This window comes from Pelecanus crispus, chromosome 1 (assembly GCF_030463565.1).
Source record: "Pelecanus crispus isolate bPelCri1 chromosome 1, bPelCri1.pri, whole genome shotgun sequence".
Taxonomy (NCBI): domain Eukaryota; kingdom Metazoa; phylum Chordata; class Aves; order Pelecaniformes; family Pelecanidae; genus Pelecanus; species Pelecanus crispus.
This window is the reverse complement of record NC_134643.1, coordinates 145763890-145779907: the sequence shown is the minus strand read 5'-3', so window position 1 is coordinate 145779907 and position 16018 is coordinate 145763890. Positions and strand designations below refer to the sequence as shown.

General features: G+C 38.7%; 1 protein-coding gene across 1 annotated transcript; it reads left to right on the top strand.

Annotated features, from left to right (window-relative positions):
• Positions 1-1874: 1874 nt before the first annotated feature.
• Positions 1875-7107, top strand: LOC142594162 (uncharacterized). The gene is made up of 3 exons (XM_075715625.1): positions 1875-2352; positions 3652-3755; positions 6859-7107. Exons 1-3 carry the CDS (start codon positions 1875-1877, stop codon positions 7036-7038), a joined length of 762 nt encoding a protein of 253 aa, XP_075571740.1. The 3' UTR covers positions 7039-7107.
• The last annotated feature ends 8911 nt before the right edge of the window (positions 7108-16018 follow it).

Sequence of the window (16018 nt, the reverse complement as noted above, 5' to 3'; positions counted from 1 at the left end):
AGTTTAAAGTAGAACAATCTCATGTGATTTATTTATTAAAATTTCAAAACTCAACTGCAGATAAAGTTTAGTCATGTAAGGTGCTAAAAAGAGTGAGATGTGACCTGAAATGCATGTCAAGTAGGGGATTGTTCTGTTATTCACAAGAAATTGTAAGAGTTCATCACTATGTTGCCCTTCAAACTACTCACCAGTTGAGGATTGCTTAAGTAACATGCACCTCAGTGACCTCCAGGATTTGGCTCATGGCATCATGCCTGTGGTGAGGGAGGAAATGCAGATGTTGCAGCCTGCCAACATTTAGACTGGTTAGCGATTGCCTCTGGAAGGGGAATTTCTAAATGCATTATCAGTTTAGCCTTCTCGATTCTTTGGAATTAATATCAGATTTGTTTGTTGAGGTGCGTCTTGTTCACGGCACTTTTTCTGCCTTTTTTTCTTTTTCCTTTTAGCTGTTCAAAGCACAGTAATAGATTTACTTCAGGCATGCTCCCAGTCATTTTTCTCATTGTTGCCTGTATATGTCCAAGAATTTTCTCAAAATATCCATCATCTATTGATTCATTATCCTTCTGCATTAACTGTACACAAGTAGTTTATGTGCACATAGTATCCATATAAGGTTTTACTTGAAAAATTAAAAAAAAAAAAATACCCAAAGACTCTGGGATGTGATGTCAGGAACTACCAAAGCTGAAAAATTATGGAAATTGAAGATTGCTTTGAGATTGCATAGAAAATATTCCAAGCAGTGAGCCTGAATAAACTTGAATAGTCCTTGTATGTAGTTTAATACAAGCATAGAATTTATTTTTTTCCTAAAGTATTCATAACTGTTGTGTTTGTTTAATTTTTACTGTTTAGTTGTAATTGTGTTTCCCTCTTTTCCAGTATTCTTGCCCATAACAAAGGGCATGCAAATATTTCAATAATGATATATTGAAATAATAGGATAAAATTAACAGAGCATTAACATTATTTTTAATGAAGGTAATAATGATCTTTAGTTCCTTTGGTCTAATCCCATTTTAATGTAATCCTGGCATTTTTTGTGATATTGACCTCTAGAACAATTGAGACTGCCATATTTCCCCAGATCTCCTTCAAATTCACAGCATGGATATAGATTTTTCACATTTTTCATTAGTTTAATAATGACATAACTATCTCATACTGTTAATTGTATCTGTTCTATTGTCAATATGTATTTCCTGGTAAAACTCTTTCATTAAAAATCGTATATGCACACACACAGCAACTATGAAAAGAGAATTTCAGTTTTGCATGTTGATCAGAATAAAGGTATTTTCATAGCTCTTTCAGTAAACTGTTGCCAAAATGAGTTTTGGTGTCATCCTTCATTTTCATACAGACTTTAATATGCCCAATGACTATCAAGACATTATTAATTGTGCAAAAAATGTATCTGACAAACTATTACAGAGACAATAAAATTTGAGCCAGAAACTATTGTATACATAGGAAATATAATATTTCGATGAAGTGCAGACACTTGCAGAACAACATCTTGTTTGAAAAGTATGTGTGTTTTTTCTAGAACTTTTTACAAGTTGCAAATATTGCCTGAAATTTCTCAGAGCAAAGCTTTGTTATGAAGGCATCCCAAAAGTTTAAGAATAATAGGAACTGTACTCAAATTTAGTGAAGTCCTCTGCTCTGTTTGCAGCTGCTACCTTGTCACCTCCTGGGCTTGCAGTTCTTCTACCCTACGTGTAATTTATTTGATACATGATCTTTAGGCAAAGTTAACGACTGTCTTCCTAACTCTGTTTTGAATACTGACTGCAGCATTGGTTTCTTGGAAGGCAGTAGCAAAACTGTTGTTTGCCTCACTCTTGTGCACCTTTCGCTATATGTGCTTAGAGCTGTGGCTTTCTGTATGTCCAGATACTGGCTATGCCCATGTATTCAGCTGGCCAAGACAACCCTTCCCGAGAGAGCATACTTCTGTTTACTTGAACGTCCTGTATCTGCACCTTACAGCCAGCGGTGGGCCAGAGCTTTTGGTCATGCAATACCCTGAAGATGCCAGCGTGCTCCTTAACTCCACGGTGTGGATGCTGTGTGTATTTGAGTACCCCAGCGAGGAGGACGAGGAGCCAGTCGTGTACTGGAGGAAAGGCCCCGACTGCCGCAACCAGCAGAGCCTCCAGTCGAGCCCCAGTGCGGGCAGGCCACAGGTACACATTACAAAGAACACCCTCAGGGGATTCTCCATCTTAAAACTGAGCAACGTTGACCAGAACGCCAGTAACTCCTATTTCTGTGACGTGACGTTAACGCAGAAAATCCAGGGCAAATGTGGAAATGGCACCAAGCTGACAGTGCATGGTAAGGAGCATTTGGGAGTGGCAGAAACAGACCTGATGTGTACAAGGTGAACTAAATTCTCCTTCAGCCTTACTGCCTTCTCTCCCACCACTCGCCTCTGCCAGAAAAAGGGTGGGAAAAAGCAGTCTAGAGTTGTATGAGTAGGGGAGGGAAGGCATGCCTCTTATTTGAACTATTTGTACAGCTGGACAGACAGTCTACTTGGGGACAGAGACTTTTCTTTGGATCTAAACCAGTTCACTGTGCAGTAGAACATTGATTCCATATTTTATATATTAAAAATTATAAAATATTAGGAATATATATAGCATTAATTACATTGTTTTTATATATATTAACAAATACTTTTTCTTAATATTCTCCAGAACAATTGCTGGATCTTTACTCCATACCAAAACAAACAGGCAAACAAAAAATAAAATCCCTGAAAGTCTTTCATTAACTTTTTTGTCATTTTCTTCACTGTTTATAAGCCAATGGTCTATTTTGAAATACGTAGTTTGTGCTTCCACTTCCAGTTACCAAAAAATGAATAGTAAATTCCTACAGCAGTGTGAGTGTTTTTAGAGAGAGTGTACATGAAAGTAGGGATATGTGGGAGTGAAACTTTCTTTTCATTTGATTGTAAAATAATTTCCAACACCTTATAACTCTTCCCCCATCCTCAAATTATGAATCCAGTTTCTGTAATCCTGCTGGGGATGTGACCTCAGTGACTGAGATACACTGTTTCAGATGAGCCAAGTTTTCTCCATATGGACTTTCCAGACTAGTAAATGCTAAATGCCACAAAGCATCTCCCTCAATCTAGATTTTACATTATGTTTAACAATTGTCCAATGCAATTCTTCTGACTAAAACTAAAAAACCACAAGGGCCAATGAAATTCTTCTGACTATCACACCATAAGCTTATGTTTGGTTTAGTTTTTTTTTTTAAAAAAAAAAGAAGAAAAGTTGTCTGAGACTCAGTACGATAACTGTCATTTAGATTGGATTTTTCATCATTACCTAAGTGTGTGCTACACAATAAAGACGGTTTTGGATATGCTACTTTTAGTAAACTAAAAAAGTAGCTTATAAAAGTTCAAAAATCTCATGTATGAAGTAAAAAGAAGACAGCAGTTCTCTCATGAGAAGCTTAACCTCTCAGCCTGAAAAAACAGTGAAAGAAAATGTAGTAAAAATAAAGACAACTGTGCTGCCTGGTCAATCCTCACTAATTCTTCAAATGAAATCTTATCAGAAAAGAAACTTTTTTTTTTTCTTTTACAAATAATTTTCTTTCTCTTTGTTTTAGATTTCAAATGCAAAGACTGTGTAAGATCAGATAAGACCTGGTGGAGTTGGTTCGTTCTTCTTGGATACACCATTTTTGCCACCACAGTTATCATAGCTTTTGGTGTAAGTAATATTTTCAGAACCAAATACTACAAACCTGAAGATGGGTGGCATCTTCTGATGGAAAGAAATGATAAGCAGATTAGCCTGAATATGCACCTGTGGCAAAGTAAAAAGTCACTCTGTTTTCTGTTAACTAAAGAGTTAGAGGTATAACCCCCTGCCTGTGAATGTTTTGAGGGCATGGCCATGAAAAAAAAAAAAAAGGAAGCTGTGACATATAGAGAAATTACATCTGGGGTTTTATGAGCTTGCTGACAACTGGGAAGCTATTTTTGATGTTGCTGGCTGAATTTTTTACTTTTACCTGGAAACAAAAGAGAATGGGAAAAAAAAATTGTCTAAATGATTAGCAGTTTGAAACACACCCTGCTCCTTCGATGATTCTGGGCTCCAGCTCCTAATTTCATGAGCTCCCCTGGACACACATCAATGTCTGCTGGTCTTCTGTCTTACTCGTGTTCTGGCCAACCAACCAGTCATGCCAGAGTTTTATGCCCACTCCCACTCACTAGTTGGTATGGGCCACTGCCTGACATTTACCTGGTCAGCAGTGCAGCACCTTGGCAACTTGAAAATATTTTGCAAGAGAAGGAGAAAACATTTTTTTGGATACAAAATTGTCTAAACCCGGGCTGATTTCTTATGCTCCCCATGATACTTTAAAAATCCTTCCCTCTTTCCTAGTTGTGCCTCTGTTCCCCACTTCAGGAAAAGCTTCATAATCATTTTAATAAATTATTTTTTATATAACCAAAACCTAAAAAGTTAGCTATTAATGAATAGCTCTACTTTGATCCTACTTGGGAATAACCTTTATGTAAATGAAACCATGTGGAAGGAAATAAACATGAGGTGAAGAAATCTGAGGAAGAAAACAGCTCTTGAGGAATCAAAACAGTTTTAAACCAGTAGCTATCTTAAGTCCAGAAAGACTGATCTTTCAGGTAGCCAAGTCCTGACTGAAAGGCAAGATTTCCTTCACCTTGTCTTCTCTTCCTCAGTTTGTGCCGTTTAAAGGGGCTACTTCAGTGTCACTGAACCTGGCATGGTGGCAACATCTCCCTCTCTGCTGATACCACCACACAGCCAAGAACTTCATTATTATATAAGACTCAGTACCAGTGACATAAGTTACAAGAGTTACAAAGACATTTATGGTATCTGATTACCCTTCTAGGTCAAGTAAGGTTTAGGTTTTGTTTTCTTTAACAACCAGTTGTTAAGTACTGTTACCTCAAAGTCATATCAAAACCAGAAACGTTCACACAGTTCAGGCAGTAGGAGACAAGGTACATGTATTTAGGGAGACAGTAAACTCATACCAGAGAGACATAAACAGTCAAACCTTGCTAAAATACAATAGCAGCAGAAGCCTGCCAGAAGCTGTTTCACATCTGAATATACAAAGTGAGCCAAGGTAGTTTCTTCTAAAATGAGTCACTGTGAGCACAATTAGCAAGCAGTAGCAAACTCTACTTGGGTCTGTCTGGGATGGAGTTTAACTTTCTTCATAGCAGTCCACATAGTGCTGTGTTTTAGATTTGAAGTTAAAACAGTGCTTGAGTGGCATCAAGGCTTTCTCTTTTTCTTACTCTGCTGCCCCAGCAAGAAGGGCAAGAGGCTGGGAGGGGACACAGCCAGGAGAGCGGACCCCCACTGACCAAAGAGGTATCCCATACCACATGTCATGCTCAGCAACAAAAGCCAATGCTTTTTTTTCTTCCAGGGTGACCACTGCTCAGAGACTGGCTGGGCATTGGTCCACCGGATGGAGGTCATGACTGATTTCCTCTGCATCAGTTATTCTTGTGTTGTTTTGTTGGGTTTCTTTTTTTTTTTTTCCTCTCCTTCACTGTTAAATTGTCTTTATCTTGACCCATGAGGTTTATTCACTTTTGTTCTTCATATTCTCTCCCCAGTCCCACTGGGGATGGGGAGTGAGTGAGCGAGCAGCTCTGTGGGTGCTCAGCTACTGGCTGGGGTCAACCCACCACACAGACAGACATGAAATTTATAAAGTTAGGAAGTTTATAACTTTTAAAGCTAATTCCTTTACTCAATGACAAATGTAAACGTACACTGTCAAAGTCAGAGTGTAAACTAATGAAAGTGGGACTAGATGACTCAAAGGCCCTTTGGCCCTAATAGGCCACTATTTAAATCCAGTGTGTCGTGGCTGGTTAAGTCCTTCAGGGGGCTTCTGTAAGGAGCTGTTAACCTCAAGAAGAGGTCTAACCTGCCTTTTCAAAGTCTAAAGTCCTCTCAGCTGTTCCCTTGCTTCTTACTTCTGCCAAACTTTTCCTGTGCTTCCATGTCCAGACTAGGGCACAGCAATGCATTATCCTGATGACACCTGTGACAGTTGTGTCTGTTTTATGGAGAAACCATTATAGTGGTCACTTGGGGATTCTCCCCAAAAGAAGACAGCCATCTCATCCACTCTCCAAAAAATTTGTTTATGCTATGTAAGAATAAAAAATGAATGAAAATGTCTTTCCCCTAACTCCCATACTCTATTTTTTCTGAAGTAACAGCACACATATGTCTTCAAGGACAGCACTGGGAATTGGAGAAGTATTAAATGAAATAACTGGTATAGTCAGACACACTTTCTGCCTAGTTCTCGAGTATAATATGAAACAACCTGTAAAGGCTTAGAATTCAGCATATAAGAAGCTAATTCACTGAAATAGATTAACACTGTTTGATATTAGTTCTTACTCTTATTTTAAACCCAAATGTATTATAATTGTTCTGCTGTATCATAAGGCTCACATCTGACTATATTGCACTTATTAAGTTAGAACCAGATAAGCTATAAAACAATAACTACATAGGTATTAGTATCTTAGTTTACATATCACTAACATTTATTATTAATAATAAACATGAATAGTCTGTCAGTTCATGAAGGTGTAGTTAAAATTAGTATTTCCATGTTCCATTTTGACTGTGATACGCATAACAACTAAAAACAAAAAATCAGAATAAATGCTGGAATTGCTATCTCAGTAAAGTTAGTAATATGTTCTCTGAAAAGGTGGGATATGTGATGGAAACATTTTTACTGCTTAATAATATATTTTGTGGAATGTTGCAACAGATTCACCAGTGCTGTAAAAAGTGCAAGAATGAGTCAAGAAATACAAATAGCAGTGCTACCCTGCCAAGTGAATGGATTTATGACCAGCCATCCAGACAAGTTAATAATGGGTTTAATCAAGAATACGAAGATATGTCACTAATAAGAACTTTCAGTGACATTGGAAGGAAAATGATATGAAAAACGAGGTGCATGCAGTTGTAACCAAGATATGAGCATGTGTGATGTGTACTACTTCTATCAAGGTAGAAAAGAAACATACGCACAAATCAATTCATTAACTTGGAATGTTTTTTGTTCAAGTTTTTTTCATCTGTTCATGTATTTATTTTACCACTCCATGCAGCTACAAACAAAATGAGCTTTATTGTATGTAACTACCATCAAAATACTGTAAAAGCTAAAGGTATTCATACCTCTTTCCAATGCCAACAAATCTGACCACACATACTGTTTTTTTTCTACTTCAAACACAAGGACACAGTTGGAATTTTGTTTTTACCCGGGTTAAGACAGCTTCTTTGCTTTACAAAGGCAATTCTGTAATACAGTATCTGTCCACTGTCATGACAGATTTAAAGAAGAGTTTCTCAGAGAGGAATTCCTTACATACTGCCCATGCAATGTCTGACCTTATTTCTAACTCCCTACACGTTCCCCCCCATTTACAAATCCCTGCAACTTCTTCCACTTTTAGCTATTTAGCCAGCTATACCACTCACGTAATGCATATTGGGTACATGCATCTCCCAACAGAATGAAAATACTTAATGTGTTTTTAGAAGTCGCAACTCAAATGTTTTCTGAAGAAACATTAATTACTGAAATCAACTTGACATGTAGACAAGCTACATAGATATAAGTTTACTGCTGCAAGGCTTATCTTATTGCTTATGTGCCATATCTAAGATTATAATATAAAGTATTTGGATTAAAAAAAGTGTCTTTTAAACTTGTTTTATAGTGCTTAGAATACTTGTGGAATCTATGTAAACAACAATAGAACTTGGCTGCATAGAAAGAGCTTATCATAATTTGTATAGTAACAAAGTACTTGAGGAAGCGCTGCCTTGGTATAGTTATACATGTGTGACTTCAAGGAAATTAATACTTTGACAAAGTATTTACATTGTTGAAAATGATTTTTTTTTTCTTCTTTTGCCCAGTCAAATGTTGCAAGTTGAATATTGTGTTTCAAATTTGCTTACCACTGAAAATATATTATGTAAAAGGAAATGGTTCATAGAATAACAGAGGTTACAGCCTTATACATTAATTCTGCAGTAGTTATTAAAAGTGAGTAAACTCTCTCCACTTAAAAGGGGATAGCAAGTCATATAGTTGACACTCAGGGCTGGACATTAAGAAGTGGACACACACTGCTAGGTGGATTCAGCTTCAATTTCATCACTAGCCTCTTTTTCTAAAATATTTCCTTATTCTACCAGTAAAAATGCCAAATAATTTTCATTTAAGAAATTGATATAAGCATTTCATTCCTTTTGGTGAAAGTGCTGGCTAATACACTTAGAAATAGTGAAATGTGATTTTCAGAGGGACAGATAGACTGTGCTTGAGCATCTGGAGTGGGGGAGGACAATTATGATTTTTTTTTTTTTTTTTTTAATTTGGGCAGTGGGAATTAAACAATGGTCTTCCCTCCTCCTCTACCTAAACTGCAACCAAGCACCACACAGCTACCCACGCACCTTCCCCCTCCCGGGGGAACGGGGGAGAGAATTAGAAGGACAAATATAAGAGTACTCATGGGTTGAGATAAGAACAGTTTGATAATTGAAATAAAATAATAATATTATTAATAACAGTAACAATAATAACAACAACAAATTGTAATGGAAAGGAGAACAACGAGAGAAACAAAACCCAGGAAAAACAAGTGATGCAACCGCTCACCACCCACCAACAGACACCCAGCCAGTCCCTGAGCAGCGATTGCTGCCCCCCAGCCAACTCCCCCCAGTTTATACACTCAGCATGATGCTGTATGGTATGGAACAGCCCTTTGGCCAGTTTGGGTCAGCTGTCTCGGCTGTGCCCCCTCCCAGCTTCTTGTGCACCCGGTAGATCATGGGAAGCTGAAAAGTCCTTGACTAGCATAAGCAGTACTTAGCAACAACTAAAACATCAGTGTGTTATCAGCATTATTCTCACACTAAATCCAAAACACAGCACCATGCCAGCTACTAGGAAGAAAATCAACTCCATCCCAGCTGAAACCAGGATAATCTGCAGTCACACATACTTAGGTTTCCAGAGTCAGTAAATCAAACTCTAATTGTGGATGTAAATATGTAACTAATTTCCAGCAAAACTATCTCTTCAGAAGCACTTCAGATTTTCTATTTTAAGAATTTAAAAAAAAAAAAAAATCCTCTTTGCATATCATATATGTCTAACTCTTCATTTTAACTTTAAAATTATAAACTGTGTTAAATATTAAGGGCTTAAATGCAGGGACTGTTTATGCCTTCAACATGGAGCTTTAGCGGAGAGAAAATCAGCCATTCCATCTTTCACAATGTGAGGTGTGAAGTCCATCTGAGCCAAAGATGCAGTTCTGTGAAGAGAAGAACTGAAGGTGGCAGTCACTGAACCAAAGTCACCTTCAAGTACAAGAAGCACAAAGAGGTCAATGCATTCAGTGAAACCTTCCAGCTCTGGCATTTTGGCAAAAATGACAAGAATTCATACGTAATCTAGTAGATGTAACCAGAAGGTGCATTTAAAAAGCATCTCATTCAGATAACTCATATACTTGAATGAGGCCATTTTCTTTCCACTTTGTACCGCTTGCCTCCACTTCAGATCAATGGCCCTTCAAATGAAGGTCAACATGATTTCTGCACTTTTTCACGTGCTTCTCAAACAGCTGAGCTGTTTTCTACATAGTATTTCCAAAGAAGTTGGACATAAGCTTCCAGTCTGAAAGGTTAAATACTCAGAAAGTTCTGGGGGACTGAAAACAAGTAATAGGTAATATGTTCCATCATCTAACACTGACAGCACAAGGATAGTAAAAAGACATTACATGTTATGCTGCAGTCAGCAAGGTCATGGATTTTTACGGCAGCTTAGCACAGAATGAAACATCAGGACTGAATTCAGAATGAGTTCAGAACACAAACAATTCTTAATATTAGACATGTGAAATATCACTTTTTTCTATTTATACTTCTTTTTAAAAAAGTGCACATTGTAGTGTTCAGAACATTAACATTTCTATGAAATGCTGATCCTACAGTAAGTCAAAGAATCACAGAACAGTTGGTTAGAGGGGACCTCTGGAGATGATGTATTCTAACCTCCCTACTCAAGCAGGATAAGATAGAGCTCATTGCACAGGACCACGTCCAGATGGCTTTTAAATATCTACAAGGAGGAAGACTACACAACCTCTCTTGGCAACCTGTCCCAGTGCTCAGTCAATCTCACAATAAAGAGTTTCCTTCATCCATTCAGATGGATCCTCTTGTGCTTCAGGTTGTGCCCATTGCCTCTTGTCCTGTCACTGGGCACCACTGAAAAGAACCTGGCTCTGTCTTCTTCATTTATCACGTATTTGTACAAATTGATACGATCCCCCTGAGCCTTCTCTAGGCTACTTAGTCACAGCTCTCTCAGCCTTTCATATGTCAGATGCTCCAGTCCTTAATCATCTTTGTGGGCCTGCAGTGGACTTACTCCTGTAAGTCCATAACTTTCTCATACTGGGGAACGCAGAACTGGACCCAGCATATCAGATACGGTCTAGCCACTGCTAGGCAGAGAGGAAGGACCACCACCTTCGAACTGCTGGCAATGCTCTGCCTAATGCAGGCCAGGATGCTGTTTGCCGCCTTTGCCATGAAGGCACATCTCTGGCTCGTGGTCTGTTTGTTGTCCCCAGTACCTGCAGATCCTTCTGTGCAAAGCAGATGCAGGACTTTGCATGTCCCTTTGTTGAACTTGATATGATTCTCTTCAGCCCAGTTCTCCAGCCTGTCCAGGTCCCTCTGGACCACATGTATATCTTCAGTTCCAAATGACTTGAAAGAAGAACCTCAAGTTCATGACCTAAGATATGAAGAATGGAGTCTTAGCCCTCTAGGAACTGGAGACAGAACTCCTGCTAATTTTAGGAGGACTCGGGTTTACCTTCAAATCTCTTGAATATATATTCTGACAGGAAACAGACATGCTAAAGGAAAACAGCAACTGAAACAGTAACTTCCAATTACTTCATGTGGTACTAAGGATTATTAAATGAATGCTCAGCTAGGACTTTAACAGTAATTACAGATTTCAAGATGTATTGTGTATAAATACATTTAGAATGTGGAAAACTGGTCTGAAAACATTTCACAGAATTTTTGGACCCCAGAAAAATGTATATAGTAATAGCATGTATGCCATACAGTTTCTGCTTCTAGAGAAGGGAACAGAGATGCAAAAAGGATTGAAATTGGTGTTCGTATGAAGAGTGAGATATGAGAAAGGATGGGTATTGAAGTTCATATGAAGAACTGATCTTGAAGGAATAAAGTACTCGGCATCAGACATTCATAGAGTACCTATATTGGGATGTAGCATTACTGCTACTCCCAGCCAATTACTATTTGTATTAGCCAATAAAATAATTATTGCATACTTACAGTGATCTTCATTTCCAGTCTTTACACACAAACAAAGGTGACCAAAGGTTTGAAGGTCACAGCAGAGTTCAAAGTCTTTTTAGGAAAACAAGAGCTGTTAGAAAAGGCAGAATTACTCCTGAATATCCTAGACAGGGCATTGACATGTTCAGCTAGAAATTCATTGCACTTCTGAAAAATGGAAAATTATTAAATTCAAGAATGCAAGCATTAACTGAGTGCAGCATCCCAATCAGTATCAAATTTCCAGGTAGGAATGAGATCAAAGATTCTTTCATTTCAAGAACTGAAGTGATCCTCCTCAACAGGTCTAAAAATAGGTGAAGCTGTCGTGTTTGCCTCAGCATGCCAAAGAGACAGAAGTTTTAACTGAAGACCTAGTGCAAACTGTCTTTTCAGAGGGCACGCCTATACCAAAAAACCATATTCCTCCTCAGGAAAAAAAATATTACCTTATCCTGTCTCATCTTCTAGATTTGACTGTGTCTGTACTAATGATTTTCAAAAGAATTTGTAAGATCTGAGTTAAAAAAAACCCCAAACCAAAACCAAAATAATCGTTTCCCAGACAACACAGCTAGCAGAGCTAGTAACAACTTTTTAGCAGAAATGGTACCTTTTAAAAAAAAAAAAAATTAAGTATTGTTTGCAATTATCAATCATAGAATTGTTTGGGCTGGAAGGCACCTTAAAGGTCATCTAGTTCCAACCCCCCGGCCATGGGCAGGCACATCTTCCACTAGACCAGGTTGCTCAAAGCCCCATCCAACACTTCCAGGGATAGGGCATTCACAACTTCTCTGGGCAGCCTGTTCCAGTGCCTCATAGTGAAGAATTTCTTCCTTATATCTAACCTAAATCTACCCTCTTTCAATTTAAAGTCATTACCCCTTGTCCTATCACTACATGCCCTTGTAAAAAGTCCCTCTCCAGCTTTCCTGTAGGCCCCCTTCAGGTACCAGAAGGTTGCAATAAGGTCTCCCCACAGCCTTCTCTTCTCCAGGCTGAACAACCCCAACTCTCTCAGCCTGGCCTCACAGAGTAGGTGCTCCAGCCCTCTGACCATCTTTGTGGCCCTCCTCTGGACCCGCTCCAGCAGGTCCATGTCCTTCTTGTGCTGAGGGCCCCAGAGCTGGATGCAGTACTCCAGGTGGGGTCTCACCAGAGCAGAGCAGAGGGGGAGCATCACTTGCCTCGACCTGCTAGCCACGCTTCTTTTGATGCGGCCCAGGATACAGTTGGTTTTCTGGGCTGCAAGTGCACATTGCTGGATCGTGCTGAGTTTCTCATCAACCAACACCCCCCAAGTCCTTCTCCTCAGGGCTGCTCTCAGTTCATTCTCCACCTAGCCTGTATTTGTGCTTGGGAATGCCCTGACCCATGTGCAGGACCTTGCACTTGGCCTCGTTGTAGTTCATGAAGTTTGCATGGGCCCACCGCTCAAGCATGTCAATGTCCCTCTGGATGGCATGCCTTCACTCAAGCGTGTCGACCGCACCACACAGCTTAGTGTTGTTGGCAAACTTGCTGAGGGTGCACTCAGTCCCACCGTCCATGCCATTGCAACCACTTAACATCATGCTACAAAATAAGCATGAGTCTTAGCAAGTTTCATTTCCTTCAGCCTTTTAAAAGATTAATAATATATTCTTTAAAAACAGTTATGCAGCCTATTTATGTAGCAAGTCCATCAGGAGATGAAATTCTGACAAGTTCAGTTCTGCTTTCAGCCACACAAGGACTATACCTAAAACACCCCTAACAGAACAGAACAACATAATCTATTTAAGAAATATTCTTAAAGTTACAAATTATTATATTTCAATGTGGTTTGTTTTGACAAATGAGATCGCTGTCGTGGTTTAGCCCCAGCGAGCAACTAAGCACCACGCAGCCGCTCGCTCACTGCCCCTACCCCGATGGGATGGGGGAGAGAATCGGAGGAGTAAGAGTGAGAAACACTCCTGGGTTGAGATAAGAACAGTTTAATAGTTGAAAGAAAGTAAAATAGTAATGCTAATAATAACAATATAATAATGATATTAATAATAATAATATACGAAGCAAGTGATGCACAATGCAATTGCTCACCACCCGCCGACCGATACCCAGACAGTTCCCGAGCAGCGATCGCTGCTCCCCAGCCAACCCCCCCCAGTTTCTATACTGAGCATGACGTCATATGGTATGGAATAGCCCTGTGGTCAGTTTGGATCAACTCTTCTGGCTGTGCCCCCTCCCAGTTTCTTGTGCCCCTGGCAGAGCATGGGAAGCTGAAAAGTCCTTGACTAGCATAAGCAGTACTTAGCAACAACTAAAACATCAGTGTGTTATCAACATTCTTCTCATACTAAATCCAAACCACAGCACTATGCCTGCTGCTAGGAAGAGAATTAACTCTATCCCAGCCGAAACCAGGACAGTCGCTAACTGATTTTCAACCCCATTTATTCAGGACTTTTTGAAAGAGGACACCCTACTACCTTAGGCTTTTGTGAGAAATGTAAACAAGGTGGCTAGGATCCTTTTTCAGCAGAACTGATTTATGACATTCTAACAGAAAATTCCAGCTATTAGTCAGCATAATTAGCCAAACTGAAAAACTTGCAAAGTGGTAAAAAAATCCCCGAACTTCCTCCATTCAGAAAGACTAATATTCACCTCTTGAAGAATATGTCTACTGTTAATAGAAAACAAAGTCTAAGAGGCTCTGATCTTGTTAGATTTCTCAGTTCCTCTTTTAAATTAAAAAAAAAAACAAAACAATAAAAATGTACAAGTGTAATTGCCCAGTAAGACTATACATAGACGAAATTTAAAACAGAAAAATGATTAGGTTAGGAACACAAGTAGCCATACATATTCCAACTTGGAAAGCTGGGATGGGGTATGGACAGGATCAGTACTAATACAGATGAAGATAGGTAGGAGACTATCTAAAAAGGATTAGATCTTTTCTCATGAAACAGACTGACCTAAGTAAAGGTACTTATTAGCCGTCCTAACTTAGAAGCCACCTCTGCAAACATTCCTTGGTTTCCCCTCATTTGTGTAGTGAATGTGAATGGCACGTATATGCCGCAAAACCAGAAACGACATTCCCCACATCCATATGGTCTCTGTTCTAGATCATTTTCAGCAATAAAAACATGGCTATTTTATAAGATATGGGAAACGCACTTAAAACTAGAGATTTTAAAATGAAAGTTCTGTCCAGGTTCAAACACTGAAATAGCTGAGTCAGTAAATACAAACCTAAACACAAAACTGAATTAGGAGGCTTTGAAGTTTACAAAGATAAATACAAGGAAATCATGACCAAGTTATACAATTACAGAGACTAAACCAGAAAGCAAATAGATTCACCTTTAATAAGATTATGTCCCTATTGTAAAAACGATACTTTGCTTAGAAAAAATAGGTTTTCTTTAAACTTTACATCTGATATTTTCAAGGTGATACAGTGGAGGGACTGGGGGAAGGAGGAAATAAAATTGGTAGTATTCACAAAACCTGAATGCTTAGAAGCAGCCTTGGCTTCTTATATCAAACAAAGAGACTATGACTATCCTCCCGATTTACCTTCTGCAAATATTTCCCAAATATGCTAAGAAATATCCCATTTTTCAAGGAAGATACTTTTCACACAAACAAAATGAATTTAAACATAGTTGGCTGAAAATATCGCATTTCTCAATGTGCTTTACCTTGCTTCATTAGGACCAACTGAACAACTTAGAGAAAACAGGCTTGCATCCTTCTGCTTCAGGTAGGTCACCCACAGTCAAAAAACATTTATAGAACTGTGGTAGCTGAAAAAATCTTTGAGTCTTGCTATGCATGCAGCAGTATCCACTCTGAATGCTAGTGTTAAAACTGAACAGATTTCGGTCCTCCTTCAACTTTTATGCTCCAACACAAAAAACCCCACCACTTACTCCTATCACAGTGAACACTTCTACATCTTATCTGGCATTAATATGATTTTATTCTTCCTGAAAAATCTTGTATCTTCCTATCATAAACCTATGAAGGTCAATTTCTAAAGCACTCAACATCACCTATGGCTCTTAGAGCTCAGTAAATATGATTCTGCATATGTTCCTGTGGGTGACATGCTGAATACATGCTGAAAGAAGTCAGATTTTTATGGATTAAAGAGAATAGCAAACTATGACATGATGCTCAAAAGCAACACACATCATCAATAAATGAACTTAGCATTTAGTAACCTTCTCCTTTAAAAGCAACTCTTAAAAAACTGCATCCAGATAAACAAGCTTTGTACAGGTTCACTAAATATATATGGCACCATTATTACTCAGAAAGGTAACCGATTAGAAGACATATGCTTGTGAGTAGCTTCAAGCCCCCAGAATGCAAAGTGAAAAAGAGCTGTTTCAAGTTTCCACCAGAGTGCTAAACCAGGCACTACCACTGAATCAGAGACTTAGGCCATAGCAGATCAGTGTGAAAGAAGAGAATTCCTTAATAGCATTATTCACTAT